Raw genomic sequence first — 25,000 nt, 5'->3', positions numbered from 1 at the left:
TCTATGGGCAGAACCAGCCCTGTTTCAGGGAAGCCTTTTCAAACATCCCCAACTGTTTTGGTGCCCTTTTCTAGTGATGTCTTACCCGAGATAGCAACTCATCAGTTGTGAAATTGCTCAATTTAGTTATATAAATACATCCAGTATTTGATACAGACAGATTAAATACATCCATTTTGTACAAGAGAATGAGTGATATTTTATCATACTTTGATTAACACTAATTGATTTGTCTCCTTACAGCAGAGTTAATAACATTATATAGGCTCATAATCACAATTATGATTTAGAGCAATTTCAGTTCCTTCCCATTTAATCGCATGTTAATTATTTATACGCAAAAAATGACATTCGTCAAGTCCTTTCACTAACTGAACGAGTCTAGGAGTTAACTTACGGCAGTTTTCTTCATCCTTCCCGTCTACGCAGTCGTTGACGAAGTCGCAGGCCAGATCTAAAGAGATGCAGGTGCCGTTGTCACACTGCAGGTGGGATTCGGGGCACTTGTACGTTTCTGCGGGCAGAAGGGAAATGTTCATAAGCGTATAACTGAAGTATCTAAACTCAAGTGTGCCTCTACTGACTTGAGGAGGGATTAAGGCTTGTGAAGGACAAGAGAAGAGAGACAAAAAGCCAGGCGTCAGCGTTAGTTGCTCCTTCAAAATTCATATCTTGCCAGCATAAGATATTCATATTCTTTCTCGCACACGCACGCGCAAACGAAAATGCTTGCACGAGCCTTATTGACTGTGAGAAAACAAAGCTTGATAAAATATCATAGGCATGTAATAATTGCGAAATTTAAAATGATCTTTGTTAACAGAAGAGCCTCTGCTCTTGTTCATGAGATTTGTCTAATCTTACAGATGTTCTTTTAAAGGGGTTCTTTTACCACAGGTATAGGTTATCCTTTTACATTTTCCCTAACAGCTATGTATCTTATATTTATAAATGACTTTTTTTTTCATTGGAATCACCAAAATGGGAATCAGAATGCATGATAATGATAAAGAATGGTTTTTCCAGAGGAGATTAAATTTTCCTTCGAATCCAGAAGATTACAGCTGATATGAATAAACGCCACATTGCACAGTACATCCCAGACACTAGAACTTAATGTAATATCCCCAGCCATGTTTACAAGATGTCAGAATAAGTTCAAGAACTAAAGTAGTAATTAAACAAATCCTTGAGCAACAAATTTCTATTTGGAAATCGCGTACTTTTCAAAGACAACTTGCCCTGTGCGCTGGTTGGTCCAAATTGTTTATGTTTTTAAGGCATCACTGAACAAGTGGGATGTTTAGGTAGTTCAACACAACCCCTCAAAACATAGTACTGTCAGTTATGTGGTAATAAATGAAAGACAGGGGAGAAATTTCGCCGAAAAATTGGATATTTGGTTTAGCCAGAATGATTTCAGGATTTTAGAACTTCAGGGATGATGAACAAAAATCTAAGTCTGGCATAATTACAGGTGTATATACCTTTCGCTTTGTGCATTGAAGAAGTAGTTGCCTGAACCTTCAGTGCATCAGTGAAACCAATCAATTTATCTTATTACACGGGTTATTCTAGATATAGTTTATTTTATTCTTTAAGTTATCTTCGAAAAACGTTACATTTTACCTGAATGAAAAATTTTTTAGGTAAAATGTAGATTTTTATGAATTATTTGTCGAACTGCCAACTGAACTCAAAAAATGAACAAAATTTTTTATTAAAGGCAAGAATGTTGGTCTTGTTATATCAAAGGTGTACACACATATATACAAACATACAGTATACACATATATATATATATATATATATATATATATATATATATATATATATATATATACATATATATATATATATATAATGTATATATATTTATGTATATTATATATATATAATACTGTATATAGTGTTGACTTATAGCAAGCCGGATATAGAACAAACAAGAGGATATAAAGGAGGTGATGCATGTTCAGCTTTATTTCATATAACTTTTCCAAAGATATATTATCATCATATATAAATATAAAATAACAACAATTGAAATCAATATATATAATATAAAATTATTAGTGTTAAAATATATATACTTAGATACCGAAACCTAAAATTAAAACCAATATAACGCCTCAAGAAAAGAAAACTGAGTGATATATGGGTGTGTAAAGTGTAGAGACATCTTAGTACATATAAACATATAGGGCAGAGGAAGACTATATCTTTTAATATATATATCTTATATATCTGTTTATATATAAGAGGTTACACATATATCTATTTATATTTAATATGTTTCGGTTTTAGTATCTATATTTTAACATTAATAATTTTACTGAGTCCTAGGTATTGATTTAATTGTTGTTATTTGTGGATTTTTAGCCCTGATGATGTGTGCCATCTTGGAAAGCTATATGAAATATAATATATATCACCTCCTTTATCGTCCTCCTCCTATAATTTGTTCTCTCTCTCTCTCTCTCTCTCTCAATATCTATCAATATATATATATATATATATATATATATATATATATATATATATATATATATATATTATGTATATATATGTATATATATATATATATATATATATATATATATATATATATATATATATATATATATACAAAATGATTGATATATATATACAGACTGGAGATAAATCGATAAGTGGGACAATATATAAGTCTCCCGTATTGACTTGAAACATTATCTATAATTCATGTATTGACATCAAATATAACACTAGAAGGAATATATATATACAGTTATATTATTATTATTATTATTATTATTATTATTATTATTATGAATTATTATTATTATTCATAAAGATATAATCCTCTCGGATATGTACAAAATAAATATAAATCAAACTGGGATTAAATCAATATATATACATAAATATATATACTGAATGCAATCAATTTAATTCCCCAATATCATATATAAAGAATATCATATTGAAAACGAAAAAACAAAGTATATATATGGAAAATGTATTAATATATTAGAAATATATTCAGTTTTATTTCAGTTTCAACCATGGGATCTTTAATGGAAAAAGTGCTTATGTTCATGGATATTTATAAAAGTATATATGTATGAAAAAATATATATATATGTATGAGGGTAAGTCAAAAAGTTCAGGAAAAATTGTTGAATGATGTATTTACACAGGAATGAAAAACCCAAATACTTTTGTAAACAATTATCTGTGATGTAGTGATCCATAGAGACTTGTTACCTCAGTCATCCTCTTGCTACCGTGGTGTTAACATCTGCTTCAGAAAAGTAACTTCTGAACCCATGGAAAATAAAAATTTTGAGATGAGAGCTAACATCAAGTTCCTGACCAAGCTTGATTGGAAACCAGGAAAAATTATTGAAGCTTTGCAACAAGTTTATGGAGATTCTTCTCCATCTAAATCAGTTGTTTATGATTGGATAAAGCGATTTAAGGATGGTCGGGAGGACCTCAAAGACAACCCAAGAGAGGGAAGACCATCGACTGCAAAAAATGAAAGAATTGTGGCTTTGGTGCAGAATCTAGTGGATGAAGATCGTCGGATTACTATCGATATGATAGCTAATGAAACTGGGATCTCCCATGGTTCCGCATTTTCAATTTTAAATGAAAATCTTGGTTTGAGTAAACTTTCAGCACGTTGGGTCCCAAAAGCGTTGCGCGAAGACCAACTGCATCAAAGAGCTGAACTTTCTCTTGCAGTTTTAACGAAGATTGAATCAAATGAATCAGAGTTTTTGACCGGATTGTTACTGGAGATGAAACTTGGATCCATCAATATGACCCAGAAAGTAAAATTCAATCAAAGCAATGGTTACCAAGAGGTTCAGCTGCACCAGTGAAGTTCAAAGTGGCGAGATCTGCCCAGAAGGTTATGGCAACAGTGTTTTGGGACTCCAAAGGAGTGATTTTGATTGATTTCCTTGAAGGACAAAAAACAATCACCGGGAACTACTACAAAGGTGTTTTGCAAAAACTGAAGACTGCATTGGCTAAAAAACGTCGAGGAAAGTTGCACCGCAGAATTTTTTCCATCATGATAACGCTCCAGCACATTCATCAAGGGTTGCAAGAGAAGTCCTACGGAAATTTAGGTGGGAAACTCTTCCACATCCTCCTTATAGTCCTGATCTTGCTCCTTCAGATTTTTTCCTGTTCCCAAAACTCAAGGAACACTTAAGAGGAGTCCGGTTTGAATCTTTGGATGCTGCTAAACATGCAGTTTCAACATGGTTTAATAGAAAGGCCCCAAATTTCTACAAAGAAGGGTTGCAGAGGTGGAAACAGCGCCTTGAAAAGTGTATAGAGTTAGATGGTAGATATGTAGAAAAATGATGTTTGAATTTCCTTAAATAAAGAGTATATTGAATTTTTCCTGGAACTTTTTTTGACTTACCCTCGTATATATATATATATGTATATATATATATATATATATATATATATATATATATATATATATATATATATATATGTGTACATATATATAGGTGTAATTCTATTATGTATACCTGTTTGTACTATTGGCGTTCAAAGATGGGTTATCATATACAATATGAATAGATACTATGTGGTAATTTACTCATAGTAGCGTACATATAGTTTTATGACCTTATAATTGTATTTTTGGTGCACATATATCATAAACATATATAGAGAGAGAGATAAACCATTTGCTTTTTCACATTTATATATATTATTATAAGGGCAGCATAAATATTTTCTTTCTCCCCTCAAACAATAGCTGTTGTCGGTATATATTATATATATATATATCCCAACCTACATCCTATATAATGACAATTACGGCCGGGGAAAAATATGCAGTGTATTAAATCCATTATATTTTCTATATGTATATTTTTATATACCGATATTTATAAAAATCTATATAAATGAGAAGATGGATATATTTTATACGACTTATGTAGCTGATAACATGTAGGCTAAAAAAATATATCTATAAACTCATGATTATGTTGGTTTTATTTGACTCTATCTCTCTCTCTCTCTCTACTCTCTCTCTCTCTTCTCTCTCTCTCTCTCTCTGTTTTCCCCTGGAATGATTTTTTTTTACCAAAGTCTATGTATACAGCTTCATATATCATTTGATCATTGGCTGAAATGAAATATAAATATAAATATATATATAAGGCCTATAATAAAGCTAATTACTATTACTCCATGTTAATGATAAATAAAACATATAGGATGTGCACTTTAATATTTAACCATAAAGGCTGTATTTGTCCATCAGATATTTAATACAATATATATATTTATATAATATTTTACGATGGAAATATTCCACATGTTTTTATATATCTTGTCACAACATTAAAATATTAGATATATTTATATATACATATTATACCTTCATATGATGTATATATATACAGTTTCTTATGATATCTATTTATATTGTTTCGTTCATTTATACATATGTTGAATAACTTTAATTTGCAAAGGTCTGAGCTACGTTATCTGGTTTATACTCATTTTCCTATGGTTTATATTGTTTTTATCTTGATGCGGTTGTTATTATTTGAATAATTTATTTTTATTTTTATCTGGATTATTGGTTTATATACATGTTTTCCTCCGTTATTCTCTGATCCATATTCTTTTTCACAGGTGTGGAATTTTATACTCCTGCCTTATGATTATTTTTTTTTTTTTGGTGTGTGATCTAGAATTTTTCCTTTGGTTCTATATAAAATTTCATGATTTACTGGATATATGTCAAGTTTATCCTCTATTTTTCTTTATTTTTATCATTATTATTTTATGCTATAGAGGTCATATAATTGCACTGGGGTCTTAATCAATTTTGAATGCCAGACTTTCTTCTTGAAAGTCATGGCCTTCCCACAGAACCCCAGTTAAATTTTGAACTTCGGAGGACAATGACGTTGCCAGATTTTCTTTATACCCATTTCCAAAACATGGGTGCTATTATAAGCAATCATTGAATATCGAAATGGCTCTTCAAATATGAACCATACGCTCCATCTGCTTTTGATTAGTTCTGCATAGAATGCAGTATAAGTAAATATACACATAGCTCGTTTAGCAAGTAGTGGCACATTTTATCCGTATAAACGGATGACAACAATCGAATACATTATATACACTACATAAACAACAATATTGTCTGGAAAAATAATATGAAAAAATAAATGACTTTTCGACAGAAATATCTTCTTATAGATCCAAATTTGGAAAATTCTCTTCTGCATAGATAGGCATAGGATATAGTGTTTTAGACAAGGTATTTGAAATGTCAACATGATTCATTGGCTTATATGTATTATGGTAAATGACGTTTGTATTTAAGCATGCAGGGTTTTTTATTCTTTTACAAATTTCTAAAGTAAATTCAGAGCAGGTTGAGCTCCTGATATGACCCTGTGATGGTGCACTTGTGGTCCATGAGGAGATCTAAAAGGCGTCGCTAGATCGAATTTAATGGTTTCTGAGGCACTGCATTTCTTCAGTGGGACAAAAACGCCCTCTCATCTTTCCTCTCCATATTGGAGTTACAATAAAAAATTCCCCTGGGCGATTTGATTGCTAAATTTATGAGCAAAGTTGAGATGGTCATATATCGGAGAGGAGGAAGTGGTAGTCATTGTTGAACACCTAGCTTTGCGCATACGGGCAGTAGTTTCATTTTGTAATATATTTCATTACTCTTTCGAAAACTAGTTATATTGAGCGCTTTACTAGTTGCATGGATTAGTTGTTTGAACATATGTATGTGTGTATGTATTCATGTATGTATTACGTATTTGCGTTAGCCACGACAACGTATTAACTGCTCTGTTTACTCACACTCTATACTCTAATCACTGCAAGTCTTGAATCCGAATGGAGAACGATTGAAGACACTCCAAGACACTGTACTACGATAACAGAGATCATCTTATTCCAGCTCTAGTAAAATGTGCTCAAATCGGACTGATATATGTATTTATGAGCTACATTGTACTTTTCTCTTTTGACGTAGAATGGCTTAGGCTAACGTTTCCTTAACCTAACTTACTTGAATTCAAATCCCACTACGGAGGAAGGTATCGTCATTTGTTCCCCGTCTGGAAGCAAGGCTTATGGTGATAATTGTATCCAAAGAGCATAAAGGCCTTTCCACACTAGGAAGCATTATTTGGAAACAAAGTTTGCAAACTGTTTGCAAACAGTTTCTCGGAAATTGTTTGTAAACAGTTTGCAAACAGTTTATTGGAAACTGTTTGTAAACAGTTTGCAAACACCTTGCAAACAGTGTATCGGAAACTGTTTGTAAACAGTTTATCGGAAACTGTTTGTAAACAGTTTGTAAACACTGCTTGGAAACTTTTTGCAAATAATGTTTCCTGTCGAGACCTCAGTTGTTTCAGGATGCCTGTTGGTGCAGTAGCCTCTCTATTTTACTTGGCAGTTTTAATGCACTCAAGGAGGGAAAGAGAAAGAAAAAGAGATGGGTGAGGAGAGTTTCACAAAAAACGTGTCATGCTGACTTGCTTGTAAATATAATATGTACATATGTATATGCACATACCAGTGCACATACCAGTGTGTATATGTATGAATGTACATATACATATATATACATATGTATAAGTATATATAATATATATGATATACTATATATATATATTCTGAATATATATAGACATATGTGTATATATGAACATATAGTTGTTTAAAATATATATATCTATATATATTTATATATATATTTAAATATATAAATATACACATATATCTATATATATGTATAGAATAAAGATATATATATATATATATATAAATATAGAGAATATATGTATATGAGGCTTAATAATATATATATATATATATATATATATATACATATATATAGGTATATATATAAAATATATATATATATATATATATATATATATATATATATTATACATATATATATATATATATATGTATATATATATATATATATATATATATATATATATATATAAACATATGCATATATATAGATATATGTATATTATATATATACATATATATATAAATATATATATATATATATCATTTGAAATTTTATATATATATAAATATAAATTTATACTATATATATATATATATATATATATATATATATTTAAAATATATATATATATATATATATATATATATATATATGTATATATATTATGATATATATATATACATATATATATATATATATATATATATATATATATATATATATATATATTATATGAATGTCTTTCCTGTAAATACTACAGTGTACTTTGAATATAAAGAAGGCCCATAAAACACTATTTAAACGTTGAAACCATATAATTCGGGCACTTGCTTACAAGGTTTTTGTTCACTGGTAGAATATGGACAGATGAAATGTTACAAGGGTATACTACAAAACATAAAGGTGGGTCTTAAGTCTCCGATGTATGAAGGTGACCGTTTCCTAAGGAGAAGGAGAATGACCAATACCAATGGTTTTTGGCCTCATTAGCTCCCGTTTGGCGACGGATCTGGAGGTTGCGTTTCTTGGGTCATCTTCTTCAGGAGGGGTCTGAGGATTAAAGCGTCGATGTCGTCCGATTTCAATGTCCTCCTGACAGGTTTATTGTTGGTTTGATTGATGATAGCAGATTCCAGCATCTTTCTTTTTGTACGGAAAGCTACTTTTGAAAACCAACTCCGCCCCACTCCAGTTTATGACATGTCCTGTATTTCTGATATGTAGGAAAATCCCCGAACTCTCTGGAAGCATAACGTACCGATCTTTTTGTGCTCTGTTATTCTTTGAGAGCGATCTACCTGTCGTGTACGTAAATGTCATTACAATTGCTACACGGTATCTTGTAAACTCCGGAGTTCTTCCCCTTTGTTATTTAAGTATACATTAATGAGCGAACTCTGATGGATTTGGGATGCCGGAAAATGAAGGGGATTGTTCTGCCTGAGTTGTTCGTGGCTTTTGGACATTTTCATCCGTATGCGGAGAAGCTTTATTTAGTTGTTGAAATCTATTTGTCTGGGGTCCGGGACCTCGGATAGTATATTTGGCTTCATTTTGTTAATAGCCCTCTCGATAATGTGTGGTGGATAGCAGTTATGTTAGGTGTTGCAGATCGTGTTGAATTCTTTATCTAGGTACTCATTTGAACATATCCTAAGTCCTCGGGAGAGGAACCTCTTAAGCTGCAGCCTACCATGATTTTTAGGGAGATGGTTCAGTGGGTAGCCCCTTAAGAAAATGACCGCCGAAACAGCGAAGGTGGGTTTTTATATACTGTGAATGCATATCTGTTCTGTTCCTTCATGATCAGTACATCTGAAGTGTGTCTGTTTGTGCCTGTCCTTTTCCATTCCGTTTTAAATTTTATATAAAGTCGGAACTATAGCCTTTAGGCCTATTATTAAAATTTAAAAGTCCCCAGCCATTGTCCCAGAACTAGCAAAGATATCATCAAACTATTCAAATAGATCATTTTTTACTATAGTTGATAGACAACAAGTTAAAAAGTTCGAAATATTTTTTAACAAAGTTTGCTAGAAGGGTGATAGGGGACTTTCCATCGCTACAGTAAAATTTTTACTTGTAAAATTACCATTGAAAAATAAACAGTTGCATTTTAGTTCGTCACAGTAAAGTTGATAAGTTCGGAAATTTTATCTATGCCAAGATTGGAAAATGATCTTCATATGGTTGTAACTATTTCTAAAAGAAAGACAACACGTCGGCAATCGGGACTAGTAACGTAATGACTCGACGTTAAACGGATAATGATGTTGTTTGAGGAGTTTAAACTATTAAATTTTATAAATCCTCTGCATGTTTTGACGTGGGAAAGATGCCAAAGGTTCTAAAAAGGTGATAAATAGGTTCTAAATATAGCCAGATTTGATACATTTTGTATATGAAAGATAAACTCAGTTAGGAAAACTACGCACCACGAATCTTCAGTAATTTGCAGGTCTTCATCTTCATACAGCTGCTGGTGTTGAACTTAGTTTCGTGGAGGTGGGTGTGATTTCGCTAAATAAGCGTCCATGTTTTTTAATGTTAGCAGTTTTTCTTTTCCATGAAAGGCAGAGTTTATGTCACCTTTTTAAATGTTTTCGTGAAAAAGGCTGGGGCTGAGGCTTTTGTCCCATGGCTGCTGCAATTTTCAGTTCAATAAAACCACCTTTGTCCTTTCCTCTACCAAATTTAATCCATACACGGTTTCAAACCAGTTTACCTATGATGATACTGCTATGATGACAACATCGATTGTCTGATGGACAATGATTGCAATTGAGATTTCATTTTCAGCTTTGCAGCATATGCAGCATGTAAAAGGAGACGGGGCATCTGGCTCTTATAGCGTTAAGTGCAGTCTTTCAAGTAAAGCAGTGTCTTGTTCAGCTTCATTCAAATTGCAGCATCCCCTTTTTAGTGACGATAATTATGGAATGATGTATCATCTGTTAAAAGAATGAAATGGATTCCATGAACTCTGCTCAAATATGCAAAGGAGTTCAAATGTTATGGTCAACGGATATGCTGGCCTATAAGAGGCAAGAATAAAAAAATCATCCTCTGTGTTGTTTGCAGTGATCTTTGCCCTTGGATTCTGTAAAAACATCTTGATTTGAACAATAGGCAATTTTGCTCTTGTGTACTGGGCGTGTTCATAGAATTTACTGGAATCTTGGGCCTCTCATCATTAAAGTTAGTTTTTGTGTCTTTCCCTTAAGGTATCATTCTCAAGATCTGTAAGGATTCACTAACTTTGCTGTCCATAATTTCATGACTAAATTCTTACACAATCAGATCACTGGATTTCATCAAAAGGGTTCCCCCAGATTTTTGATTCTTTGCCAGATAAATCAACCATTTCAAGAAACCTTTTTTCTGCCAATCAAGAGCTGACACTTTCCAAAAATGCTTGATGCTTACCCTCAGATTTTGGATCAGCATATTTTCAGTTTCATAAACTCAATGATCAGGGGCTTACTTCCAGGACCAGCCATTGTCCAATTTGTAGAGCATCTTCATCTGTCATGAAGAATAAAGTTCCCCACTCTCCTTTCACATGAGCATTATTCTGCACCATATTTCCAAAATCTATGCCATTGAAAAATATGTATCTCCTGAGTGGTTTTGTGGTACTGAAATTTCTCTTTTGTAAATTCATCAAATGCTGTCATTTTGGAGAATTGCCTGCCATGTCCCTTTTTGCAGCCACACTTATTCAGTTCTTGGCATAATTTTGTACATGGCAAATCTGTGCATAAGAAGAAAGGCCATCAGTCTGCAGCACATCTTTGTGTATCAATTGGAATTAGGCTCTCTGTGACTGATGAAGACAAAACACCAAAGTTCTGCTGGAGCAGCTCTCTTCCAGATTCTAGAGCAGAATTGGGGACACTCTGATTCTTTCGTTTTTCTGATCCAGCTCACAGCATTTTTAGCCTCCAATTTCTTCTGCTTCCTGGATATCTGCAATATAGGCAGCTTTCAGCTTCTAAGCTGCTAAATGTTGAACCTGGTGGGCTAGACATTGTCCTCACCCTTTTCAAATGTGGAAGCAGAGACAAACGAATCTGCTGTCCCAGGAGAGCTGTTAGTGCAGTTGTGGCACTTGGATTATGGTCCAGATTGTCAACAGCACAAGTTGTTAAGAGCCCTTTTCTTAGTGTAGTGGGACAAACTACTTCTTCCTCCACAGCCCTTGTTACAACTGCTTCTCCTAACCCTTTAGTCAATTCCAGAACCTATCATAGCTGATGCTGATTCCATGGTGAAGGAATGTATCAATTGTTTGATGCTTCCTGGTTTTTGCAAAGACCAGGAGACCAATATATATTGGAAACAGAGGTTCTCTTGACTTGGAATGTCTGGAGAATGTTGAAGATGCTGGATTCTTTCTGACAGTTGAAGTGCAAAGTTGTGCTAAAGCTAGATCAGTAGATGAAGTTCCATATTTAAGTAGGGATTTTATATCGCCACCATTTTTGCAGCACACTTACAAATTCCAACAAACTTTAAGTGTACAGATTCTCTCTCTAGTGTGTCTGCTGTTAGGTTCCATCAAAATGTATCTCATGTTCAAGCAACTGTTTCCTCAATATCTTAACTGCTTTGGCCATGATTAGTGCATCATTGCAGTCACATGCTGTGGCTAGGGCTTCTCCCATTTTCCTTTTGTAGGCAAACCAAATTTCTCTTCCTTTTTAAAGTCCTCCAGTTCTGGGATGAGGGCAAGTATCTGTTCTTTCAGCCATGTTTGGTGCACAGAAGCATCAACATTTAGCTGTTCCAGTCTTTGTTTGTACAAATCATAAAATCAAGTTCTACCATTGTAAAATAGCAGCACCCATCTGTTGTCAACTGCTTGTTTCTATGTATCATCTCAAGCTCAGCAAAAGCATGGGCACATGCCTCTTGTCTGTACTGCACATAATCATCTCCAATTTTCTGGAAATTTAGCCAGACCCCTTCCTGTTGTACACACCTGTCGGACAAGATGGGTGACACATATGGTCCTGAGAAACAATATCTCCAGCACTAAAGCTTGCCAGAAGTTTCTCATTTAGTAGGTTGGTGGAACATCGTTGCAGCTTTTTCGTATAAGGCAATGTCATGGCCAATCTTAAATCTTTGATTGGTGCTGGCTGGTCACAAATAAAGCATATTCCTTCTTTCTCAGTCTTACATTCTTCTGCATCTTCTTTCATCTGCCCTTCTGGCTACTATTATTGAATTTTGCTGATGGGGCATCATCTTCTTCTTTGTCTTACACATTGACTTCCTTTTCCTTTCTAGTTTTGTTGTTTTGAACTCCAGCATACATGATTCATGATATGTTTCCTTTGTTATTTTCAAAGGTCTGCAGAATTCATCACCTTCATCAAGCCCTTTTGGATGAAATGATATAGGCATTGCATTTAACTTATAGAATTCAGGAATGTTGTAGCAAAGGGTAACATAGCCAGCTCCAGATGCATCAACTAGTGTTTCACATGTGTCCTCTTGCACAAGCAACAAAGCTTCCAGTTAGTTGTACGATCTCTCTTCAGGAAAGACGTTTGACTTCAAGATTGTCCTGCCATTGCTTTTTTTTTTTTTGTTCCCAGGCCGAGGGTTTAAACCTTTTCACGCATAACATATGTGCATCTCTTCAGATATGGGATACAACTAGGCTCAGATATGTCATAATCCTACCCCTAGCCCGATCATTCATCCAGTGCTATTTTAATTTCTGTGTGATCTGTACACCATCTAGAAGACTAAGGCCCATCTTCCTTGGCAATCTACATTGCTGGCGTCTGTCAATTCAGGTGCAGCTGTATAACTTTGAAGTGGGGGGAGCCTCCGTGTCCCTCAAATGAATGGAAACACCTGGCATAATGTACTTGGTCAGGGCAAAAAGAAAGGAATGAGTTCCTGCAGCACATCTTTGTACAGTTGGAAAATAGTCTCAGTGGCCTGATGAAAACAAACACTAGAAGTTCTAGCTGAAGCACAAGATTCCAAAAGTAGAATTGGGAGACACTGATTCTTGTTTTCTGATCCAGCTTTCACAGCTTAGCTCAATTTCTTCTGCTTCCTGCCATGTATGACCCGACCTTTAGCCTCATATATGAACTTAAGTACCAATTTTTGGCATTTTGGTGGACATTTTTGATATAGTGACTGCCATCTTGGATATTTCTATGCAGAGAAATGATGTATCTACATATATAAAGGCTTGTTTTTAATATTTTAATATAAGCTGGGAGTGACTTAGGGATTTGAATGTAATTAATCAATTAAATACCAATATTCAAATATCCACAGGATGCCATTTTGAAAACCTGTCAGCCATCTTGGAAAATGGCAAAATTTTGTGTGGCCTGAGGTTGATAATGAGACCAAGGGACAAGAAAAATATTGAGCCAAGTTTCATGCTTGTATCACCATTTGCACTTTCCCCTATTTTTTGTAGTCACCCTCTCCACTATGCATAAAAGCAGCGCTAATGATAACGGTTATTAAAAATGCCCTCACTGACAAAACGAAGCTTTAAAATGCATATGTTTATAGAATATTTTCTGCTCAAAATTACCTTTTCTTTCATTTCCCCAAAATATTTTCATAAACTACACCCTGTGTCACACCTGTATATATATATATATATATATATATATATATATATATATATATATATATATATATATATATATATATATATATATATATATATATATATATATATATATATATATATATATATATATATATATATATATATATATATATATATATATATATATATATATATATATATATATATATATATATATATATATATATATATATATATATATATATATATATATATATATATATATATATATATATATATATATATATATATATATATATATATATATATATATATATATATATATATACAATATAATGAAGAAACGATATAAAGGATAAATTCATATAATAAAATGTCAAAACAAATTGTCAAATTCAGAAAGATTTATGAAAGAAAAACATTTTTCCATCCCCAGCCATTATACAATTGCTCTCCGAATTATCTTATTCTCGACATCTGTGCTTGAAAAAATATCAAGCCATCTTGCATCCCTTGTTTAGGATCTTTTGTTAGTTGTAATGAAATAAATCACATGCTCTATGACAAGGTGAATGCGAAAGATATTTTTTGTATAAATTCATGAAAAATAAGCAATGTGGCTGTATGTATACCATGTGTAACATTATAAGTATATTTTTGTTTGCGTGTCAGCGGCCCCATGTTTTATTGTTGTTTACTGTTGCAGTGTGCATGCATGCACATTTTTTGTTTGTGGCTGGTTGAGTGTGCATGCCATCATCATCATATAAATTGTAGAACAGAAAAAATTTGTTTAGATGCTATGTATTCTCCGTAAACGCTTAAATAGTTTTTACGCGACACTTACATGAAATGAGTACAGCTCATGGTAATCTTACGAATTATTGAATGTCAGGATTATCATAGACTCGAACTGGCCGTGACTGTTACATTTAGATCCTTGATTCGTTGTTTCAGCATTTGGTAATAAGTTTGCAAGAAGAAGAGGAATGGCCAGATATGTTTTTGCTGTAGCAACATTGACTTCAGTGTGTGTGTGATGTCCCTGCCTACAGGAGGTGTGGTAGGAGGGTCTTTAACCTTGGTGAGCAACTCCCCTAGGAGAAGGACACTCCAAAATCAAGCCAGCAGGTGGAAGGGATCCTTTAGCCTTGATAGGCAATCTTTCTAAGAGGAGGTTACTCAGAATACAAACCTTGTTCTCCAACTTTGGAATGTGCCATAGCCATTGTACTGTGGACTTCCATGGTCTTGGCTTTGAGTTCCCTTGCTAGAGGGTATAATCAGACCTCTCTTTTTTGTTTACTTTCTTGTGTTCTTGAAGTGGGTAAGACAGGCTGATGAGAAAACAAAAGTTGCTTGCTGGATTATCAAGAAAGCACCTTCTCCTTTGCCTAATCTTTTTCTTTGCAGCTTTTCATTTCTAAGAATGTCGTTGTTGTGGAAAACTTGGTGGGACTTTTTGCCTCATAAAGTATCCCGGCTTCACCTTGTAGACCAGTTGCTTCCAGTCAGCTTTATTCCTCCTTTTAATGGAATTAATATCAATAGCGTAAATACTGTTGTTGCTTATTTTGTTGTTTGTTGTTCTGTTGATTTTTACTATATTGTTGTTGTTTATGATCCTTTTATTAGTTTTGCTGTTAATATTATTTTGCTAATTCCAATTCTTTCGAGAGATATGGAGCTTAACCCTAGGCCTGTTACTCATTACCCTAAGAAAAACTGCAGAGTACTTTACTCAAGTATTCGAGGCTTAAGGTAAAATTTTCTTGATCTCTAGATTTGTGCCTATAACTACGATTTGATGTTTTTATCTGTGACACTTGAAAGTAGTAACATGTCTAAGGTTGAATTTTAATCCTAGGATTTTATGGCCCTGACTTCATTTATCGGCATAACATCCCACACGCACAAAGTATGGCAGTATATACTAGGTCTGGATGATCTATTTACCGTCTGAAAAACTTGGTGCGTAGTTGCGTTAAAGTTCTGTGTTTTAAGATTTTCAGTAAGTTTCACGTTGTTTATGCATTTGCTGCTTATTGAAATCCAAAATTTGGTGATTCTATATATCACTCTCTTGGAGAGGATTAGTCTGGTTCAGTCACAGGGTTCAAAAGCTTCATTGTTCTTTGTGGAGACTGCCGTGCATAGCACAGCAAGTGGCTTAATTCCAGTTCTGTATATCAACATGACCAGTCTGCTCCAGTTTTGTTCAGCTAATTGAGGAACTCATGCATATCTCTGGTAATAGATTAGACCTCATATTCACAGATGTTCTAGCTACCATCAAGTCCAAGGTTTGTAAGTATATGGGCACTTCAGACCAACCCTTGTGTCATTGAAACGGACATATCTGTCAATCAGTATATTCCCAACGCCAGCATTGGAAAAACGGTCTGGCTGAAATATAGAGCCAATTGGAATCACATTGTTGAAGTTTTTCTGGCACTTAATATTTCAGATGCTATATCACATCCAGATCCCAAGAAGAAAGTTAAATGAAATGCTGATATCTATTGGTATTAGGGTATGTCCCTAGAAAACTCATCAAGATTTAGATAAATGACCAGCCATGGTTTTATGATGCATGTGGACGAGCTTACCATGATAAATAGACCAAATTCAACACATGGAGACAATAATGTTCACACGAAAATTACACCATTTTTGTTGTCTCGCTGTGTCCCAAATAGAATTCACCATATAGCTAAGAAAAATTACAATAATTCCTCAAATCTGTGATGGAACAAATAGGCATCTTCTAACTTTGGGTCAGTCTTGTCTTCCATTCTGCCACTACTAACAGATGATGGTTGAATGGTTACAGGCCCTAAGGAAAAAGCTGAACTGCTTCATCGAGCTTTTGAAGCTAAGCTGCCAGATGAAGATGTCACTCTCCCTGATACTTGTCATTCTAATCCTATACTTATAAAATTTGCACGTCACCTTTAGGGATATTAAAGAAATTCTTGATAATCCTGATAGCTGGGGGTGAAGATCCTGATGGTTTTTTCCTTTATTTTTTAAAGAAGTTTTTAGTGTGTTGTCTCCCATGATTAGTGGACTGTATTGATTTTTAGATCAACGTAGTATCTTTGTGGATGAGCGCAAGCTTAGCAATACAGTGCCTGTTCCAAAGAGCCGCATATCTGCAGACTGCAGTAATTACAGGCCAATTTCCATTCTCCTTGTGCTTCCAAAGCTGCAGAAAAACTTAATTTTTAAGCCACTTTACAAGTACGTGGAATCCAAACGATTGTTAGCTTGTAGTCAATATGCAATAGGAGGCAGGTAGGTACCTGCAACGCTGTTCCAGATTTGACATGCCATTTGCAAGAGATCCTTGAAAAGGATTTTGAGTGTAGCGTAATTAAAATAGATTTTAGTGCTTTTTCGATTTAGTAAATCACAAGACACTTATGTATACATTTCGGAATCTTGGAGTGGGTGAGTATGTTTTAAGATCACTTCAAGATTTCCTTACAGGTAGGCAGCAACAAGTTGCTGTTGATAGGATCTTTAGCAAACTAAGACCTATTGCGCCTGGATTTCCACAGGGTAGTGTTATTGGTCAACTGTTATTTTTATTGCTTACAAGTGATATGGTTTTTGGCCGGGAAAACAAAATTGTTCACGATGCCGATAATCCAACACATGTGGTGTATCCACTTATAAGATTTGAAGTTGCCCTTAGTCTCATTTGTGACTAGGGGTGGATAAGTTAATGGCGTAGTCGGTGCGGTATGGTGGCTGAACCCCAGTAAAACGGAAACATTATTGATTAGTAGATCTCGTACTGATTATCCACCCCGTTCTCCTCTTCAGGTGGATGGGACTCTGTTAAATGAGCCTGAAGCTTTAACTATACTTTGTGTAACTTTTGACTCACATCTTACTTTTGAGAAATATGTAATGAAAGTGTCAGCAAATGCCGCAAGGAAGGTAGGTATTGTAATCTGTTTTAGGTCATATGTCCTTCCTTTACCAGAATACTGTTCTCCAGTGTGGATGTCTGCTTCTGCCAGAGATTTATCTCTTTTAGACAAAGTGGTTTGTGGTGGTAGGTTTCTGTTTCCTAACATTGTGACCAGGTATGACTTGGACCGTTGGCGGTTGGTCCCTTGTTTGTCATTTTTTCATAAGCTGTATTTTAACAGAGATCTTTCACATTAACAATTGATCCCTTATACTCTTTTCCTGCCACGGGCGACCAGATTTTCTGAACAGCAGCACCAATATGCAGTAAATGTGCCTCGCTGTCAAACATCTCTCGTCCAGAGGTCCTCAATTCTTCACACAGTTGGACTTGGGAACAGTGTCTCTGAGGATGTTGTACAATTGGAACCTAAAACGTTCAAGCGAAGATGCATGCATTGCCACCCTAAAGCAATTCTCCTTGCATGTTATAATTTACGTAAATTTTTATCTATTTATTTATTACTGTGTTATATGTTTTTTCTTTTCTAATAACTGATTTCTCTTTTTTGCATTTCCTATTACCTTCTGTTGCTTCCTTCAAATGAACACCGTATTCTTAGGATGCTTGAATTTCAAGTCAATGGCCCGTGTGGGCGTGTTCCACATGAATAGAGTTTATATTAAATAATAATAATAATAATAATAATAATTCATGTTGCATGAAAAATATCAGAAAGCTTCCGGTAGGGTATATGAGTAAATTATCAAGTCCACGCAATATCGCTGATCATGCTTACTGCTTTTTGCTGTTCACTTTTCTCGAATCTCCCTCATATTTAGACTGCCAGTTACCTCCGCGGAAGTTTTCCTTCCTAAAAACTGTACCTGTTTCTTGTGGGAGCGGGTAATATTTATGTCGTGATATCTGTCAGTAAGATATGAACAAGGGAGGATACGTCATTCATCACTGACGGGTCTTGGCAACACTCCGTCTGGGGTCTCGTCCAATCGATAACTCTCTATTATAAAATAGAGAGTTATCGGTTAGACGACAGTAGTCTTGGGTGTAAAAGACACCAGAAGTAAGGATTTTTTAAAGACACCTTGATTTCAAGTTGCTGGATAATCTTGAATAAATTACAAAGCCTTTAATATTTCCCAGGTGGTGTGACAGACATAATTAAAAAAATTTATATATATTGTAAACAGCTACGATACAAAATCTTATCACTAGTATTAGTTACTAGAAGTGAGACGCACATCTTGTAAATATCTCTTTAAGAACGATTGGAGTCCAGTGTGTAAAATCAAGTGACACCTTTTGGGATGAAAGGAAAAAAGCAAAATGGTAAGAGACCGAAAAAATTTTCTAAAATTTCAGACTAAACTAAAACTAACGAAATGAAATATGAAATCGTCATCAAAATGCAAAAGGAGGTTGGCCTTACGATGATGAGAATGTTTCCTTTTTGTCTCATAAGTACACTGTTAAGAAAGTTTCCTGAAACGGGTAACCAGGGATATATTAACACATATTAAGCTCTGAGGAATGGTCTTGGAGCAACGCTTGGTTTCAGTTTAATAGAATCTAGTCTTCCATTAGCTGTACTGGCTCTAAGGCTGATATTGGGCACAACAAAATAGAGCTCCCCGTGGGAGATAGTGAAGGCTGTTCATGAAGAATTTTCAGAAACATTATGGCTATTCTGTCCTAAACAGATTAAAGGGAGGTAGAGCCCCAAACTGATAGTCTGTGATTTTCAGTGCATATTTAGACTGTAATCTGAAGGTCATACTCTAAACTGTGTAAGCAGCTTCTCAGTATATGTACAGTGAAAAAATTAATGTTATGGCTAACAAAAAAATCACAAACAAGGATTTACTACAGTGTACAGATAAAAAAAAGTAAGAAATCGGAATTTACACGTGTTGCTTTATCCGCTACTTCAGAGGAGATGCCAAAGTTCTTTGGGCTTATTAAGATTGCAGTATGATGCGTAAGTTAAACATCTACAGGATTTTGTTTGAAATGGTCCTCTTTAGAAGAGATTTCCGTTTCCAGTCTTCCAAGATTTTTGTCATTTTGTGACGCAGTGCCCTTGAAAGTATGACAATTTCCTAATCATTTTTAATTCATATAATCATCGGTCTCTGGTACAGAGTCCTGAACACTTTCATAAAGACCCGATAAAGAAATACGATTCTTTAGCAACACCGCCTGATAAACAAAAGTCCCTGACGACAATAATGAAGATGAAAAACCAACATTAATAACAACTGTGAAAACTGTGATGAAGTTCGTTACAAAATCAACAACAATAACAAAGAAAATGAAAAAAATAATAGAAGAATTTAAAGAAACGACTCGAAAAAACATCATGAGGGACAGTCCTATTTTTCACACCCAAAAGGAGAATTTAAAGAAACGACTCAAAAAAACATCATGAGGGACAGTCCTATTTTTCACACCCAAAAGAAAGGAACCCCCTGAGCGACAGATAACGGAACGAATATTAATAACAGCAGCTGAGACGCACTTTTCATGCCCTATAGTGAGCACTACCCAAGGCATCCAAGACAAATGAAAAGGAGATTATCGAGGGCATGTACAGTATATGGTCTGACAAGAAACTACTCCGAGATATATCGTTGAAGTTCAGCTACTCTTGAAAATATGAATCCTTCGCATAAAATTTGAAAAGAAACACCCAGTGCTATTTACATAAAATATACATGCGATAGATCAACCGAGATCACCGGAATGTGTTATTTGACTTATAATTAGTGAAAAAGTGTTTCCTTCTCTCTGAAGTTTTTAAAAAATGACATGACATGACATGACTGCACCTAATTAAAAGGATGAATTTACTCTCATACACGGGGAGCTGATGCGTCTGTAAGATTAGAATAGAATTACTTCATAAGACAACGCTCATTAGTCTCTGATCACTTTGGAATTATTTTCTACTTACCGCATTCTTTTTCATCTTCTCCACCGAGGCAGTCTGCGTACGCATCGCATCTCCTGTGGATGTCTATACACTGCTCTTCGGCCACACACATGAACTCATTCGACAAGCAACCTGTACAGAGATAAGTGCAAGTTTCACTGTCGTCGGTCGTCTCAATAACTTAATAGGAAAATGGAAAGCCACTAAAAAATATTGATAAACTGTAATAACGACAAGCCAAGAGGGAATAAAAGTTTATATTAGTTAGAGTTAGCAAGAAAAGGAGAAAGAGAGGAGAAACGTAACGGACAGATAGTAGAGTTTTCTTTAGTAATCGTATAAATAACGAAGAGAGAGAGAGAGAGAGAGAGAGAGAGAGAGAGAGAGAGAGAGAGAGAGAGAAGAGAGAGAGAGAGAGAGAACATTTAATAAGGAGAGAAATGAGGAGAGAGCGAGAACATTTAATAACTATAGAAAATATATATATATATATATATATATATATATATATATATATATATATATATATATATATATATAGAGAGAGAGAGAGAGAGAGAGAGAGAGAGAGAGAGAGAGAGAGAGAGAGAGAGACTTATGGTTCAACTTACTGCAGATCCTAATGGCTTCATCAGACGCGTCATCACAGTCATCTTTACCTGAGCAAATTTCAGTTTCTGGAATGCATTTCCTACGGTCTCCACACAACCAAAACCCTGGGTCACAGGTCTTGAGCAAACGACCAGTAATATTAGAGAACCCTGGTTCTGACTGGTCACCATCGTAGAGGCTTGTATGGTTGCTGGTAACGGATTCTTCAAAGGCTGGTTCTTCCTTACCATCTAGAAGCTCCTCCTCTTTTGCATTTCGTTTCTGGTGAATTTTTCCATAATTGTTGTCCTTGGCAACGTGCCTCTCCTTTCTGTAGGACAGCATCACGTGCCCGTAAGGAGATCGTGGATTCCTGTGTATTATAAAGCTGCCACCATCGTTATCCCAAGAGAATGAATGTTTCCTGTTGACCTCAGCTACGGAAGTTAATTTGACTGGCACTGTTCGTGTCCCGAAGGCTGTACCTAGAAAACGGAAGAAAAGTCTTTGAAATATGTTGTTAAGTATATCTTAGTTTAACCAGACCACTGAGCTGATTAACAGCTCTCCTAGGGCTGGCCCGAAAGATTAAACTTATTTTACGTGGCTAAGAACCAATTGGTTACTCAGCAACGGGACCCACAGCTTATTGTGGGATCCGAACCACATTATAGCGAGAAATGAATTTCTATCACCAGAAATAAATTCCTCTAAGTCTTCGTTAGCCGGCCGGAGACTCGAACTCGGGCCTAGCGAGTGCTGAATTGTATACCGAAGTACTAACCTTATAGTTAGGATACATGTAAGTAGATTATTTATAGTAAAAGTAATATATTTGCGTTTATGCCCCAAAGAAGTCTTGCATTCGTTCATGTATCAATTCACATGTAATGTAATTGAAATACTAGGGTAGATTTGTTTATTTGGAAGGTGTCTGATTGAATTTGTCCCTTCTTCTAAAGTAAGTCTGAATTCAAAGGGTCCTTAGTGCAATGGCAGTTTACCAAATTTGAAATTCATGGGTTTGTTGGATTTCGACACAGTATACAGAAATGGGGGTGCTAAGCTATTGTTGCTAATTCAGTCTTAAAAAGAAAGAGAGGTCTGTACCGATTCCTTTTCTCGCTTTGGCTTTCATCTTTATATTTTTTCATCTCTCTCTCTCTCTCTCATATTTTACCTATTGCTCTCTTTTGGATGTTGAAATCAATATGCTGTTAATTATTTCCATTGAATAACGAAGGAAAGAAAGGAAACGAACTTAATTAAAATGACTGGATCCTTGACTCAAATCACTCCTTTTAAAAATGTTCATTTGTGAGGCGAGTTGTATCTTTACAGCCCGTATCATAGCGTCCTTCGCGTCCGCCTGATATGATTGATTTTTGTTTTATTGTTATAAGCCAGTATGGCTTTAGATAACTCGTACACGAACGTAGAAACGGAATGTAGCATCCATTGTACGTAGCCAGAAGGAAGGTTTAAAAAAAAAAAGAATTTACGTTGCATATTATTTCTTGGGCTTGGAAATTAAAGGATTAAGTATAACACGATCACTAACTAAAGCAAATACCTCCCCCTTAGGACTGACCAATGAAGAACCCTCGAATGATTCATGCCATCTCGTATTTCGTTTATCACAACTGCAACAAAAGTATCTAGTCCTACCTGTAGAATAGTTAAATACTTTCCTTATTATCACAGCCATAAAGTAAGGTACCTGTCTTGTTACTATGGAATACCCCTTTCCCCACATCCAACCAAACCCTGGAACTTTTGACCTTTCGAGAGTTCCATATTTGGGAACCGATTACTCACAAAAGGTTCGTACTCATGTTGCTCGCCGTAAGTCTTGGTAGGCACGGAGGCCTCTGAATGCGAAATGAACCACAAAAAATAGACCTATCTAAAAAGTGACGTTGGTCATGGCTTCCAAGCCTAGATTTAGATCCCTGCCAGGAGTACACTTGTTACGCGTTAACTTCGATTTGTCACAGAAAAAAAAAAAAGTTGGACAGGGCATCGCCAGTGAGTTACGCTCAGGCTTGAAACGGGTCTGCGCCTGCGTGGCATTTTTGGGATAGGCTATTTTCTTTTCGCTACATTAAAAGAAGAATATTAGAAGGTGTTGTTGCTTCAACGTCCATTGGAACCGTGTCCGAAATAGTACTTACAAAGGAAATTTAAGAGGCCACCGTTCAGTGGTGTTGAAAACTTGCATAGACTTTCTGTTTCTGTATTATATATATATATATATATATATATATATATATATATATATATATATATATATATATATATATATATATATATATATATATATATATATATTGAAATTGTCAAGCAAAACTCTTAATGGTTTCTGCAAGCGTAGATGAAAATTACAAGAAGGAAATGGCATGTGACGCAACAGTGTCGTTATAATATAAAGCTATTCGTACACACACAAAAAAAGGCAGAAAAAACCACCATGAAGTACATCTCTTGAACACTTTATTTTTCTTAGAACGGTGAAAGAATAAATAGCTTTATGAAGGGTTTACGATGCCAGTAATAACCATTTCTCATAGATTGCAATGTGATGTAATAGCGTGTGGTTACAATTAGCCAATTACAATAACTTTACATCTCCACGAAAACTGCACAGAAAAGTCTTCAGGTTAATGAAGCAGGAAGTGTCTATAAATCGTAAACACACCCTCTGCAATAATTGAGTAAATCAGAAAGCTGTCATTCATAACTACCAACTTGAGGTAATTCCGCGAAGCTGCGAAACATCACAAATTACGTATCACGAGACTTTTATTTAACATTTTAATGTAAAGGTTATCCATAATACCAGCGAATTATCGTTTATAAAGCAAAAACTGCAAAACTGCCAACCCTAACACACAATGACTAACGGCTGTCGGTTCAGTTTGGAGGACTAATCCCTCATAAAACGAAAAATTAATAAAAAAAAAGTATAAACAACAAGAATAAACAACGCTAAAAAAGGATAAGTAGCGTCAGCAAAGTAATCAATCACAAACTCGCTGGTGCAGAAACGTCAGAGAAAAAACGAAGAGAATGGCCAGGTTGTGGACCAACTTAGGCAGTTCTGGATGGGGGACGCTGGCGCTGAGTCAGCAAGAAGAGGGAATCTGTCTACAGATAATAAGAAAAGAATCGCAGGGAGTAATAAACCTCAAGGAGGACTCAGATTTTATCCTGGCTGCTCATTTTTTATGGTATGGCGAAAATATGGTAAATATTGCTAAAACACGCGCCAAGTAATACGTAAGTGTAGGTTTTTATGCAGTATTTATAAAAGTACATTATAAAAGTGCACACACACGCACACATATATGTATACTACCGGATCCAGAAAAATTTCAT

The 25,000-nt window shown here is 34.8% G+C and overlaps 1 protein-coding gene across 1 annotated transcript in view; it reads right to left on the bottom strand.

Moving 5' to 3' along the window:
* LOC136833426 (G-protein coupled receptor GRL101-like) overlaps positions 1-25,000 on the bottom strand; it is a 144,465-nt gene that overhangs the window by 61,012 nt on the left and 58,453 nt on the right. Inside the window, 3 exon segments of the mRNA XM_067095570.1 lie at positions 398-514; positions 21,053-21,163; positions 21,643-22,107. Of these exon segments, the coding sequence (XP_066951671.1) occupies positions 398-514; positions 21,053-21,163; positions 21,643-22,107 (693 nt within the window).

The sequence above is a fragment of the Macrobrachium rosenbergii genome, chromosome 51, assembly GCF_040412425.1.
Source record: "Macrobrachium rosenbergii isolate ZJJX-2024 chromosome 51, ASM4041242v1, whole genome shotgun sequence".
NCBI classification, from domain to species: Eukaryota; Metazoa; Arthropoda; class Malacostraca; order Decapoda; family Palaemonidae; genus Macrobrachium; species Macrobrachium rosenbergii.
This window is presented reverse-complemented; position numbering and strand designations above follow the sequence as displayed.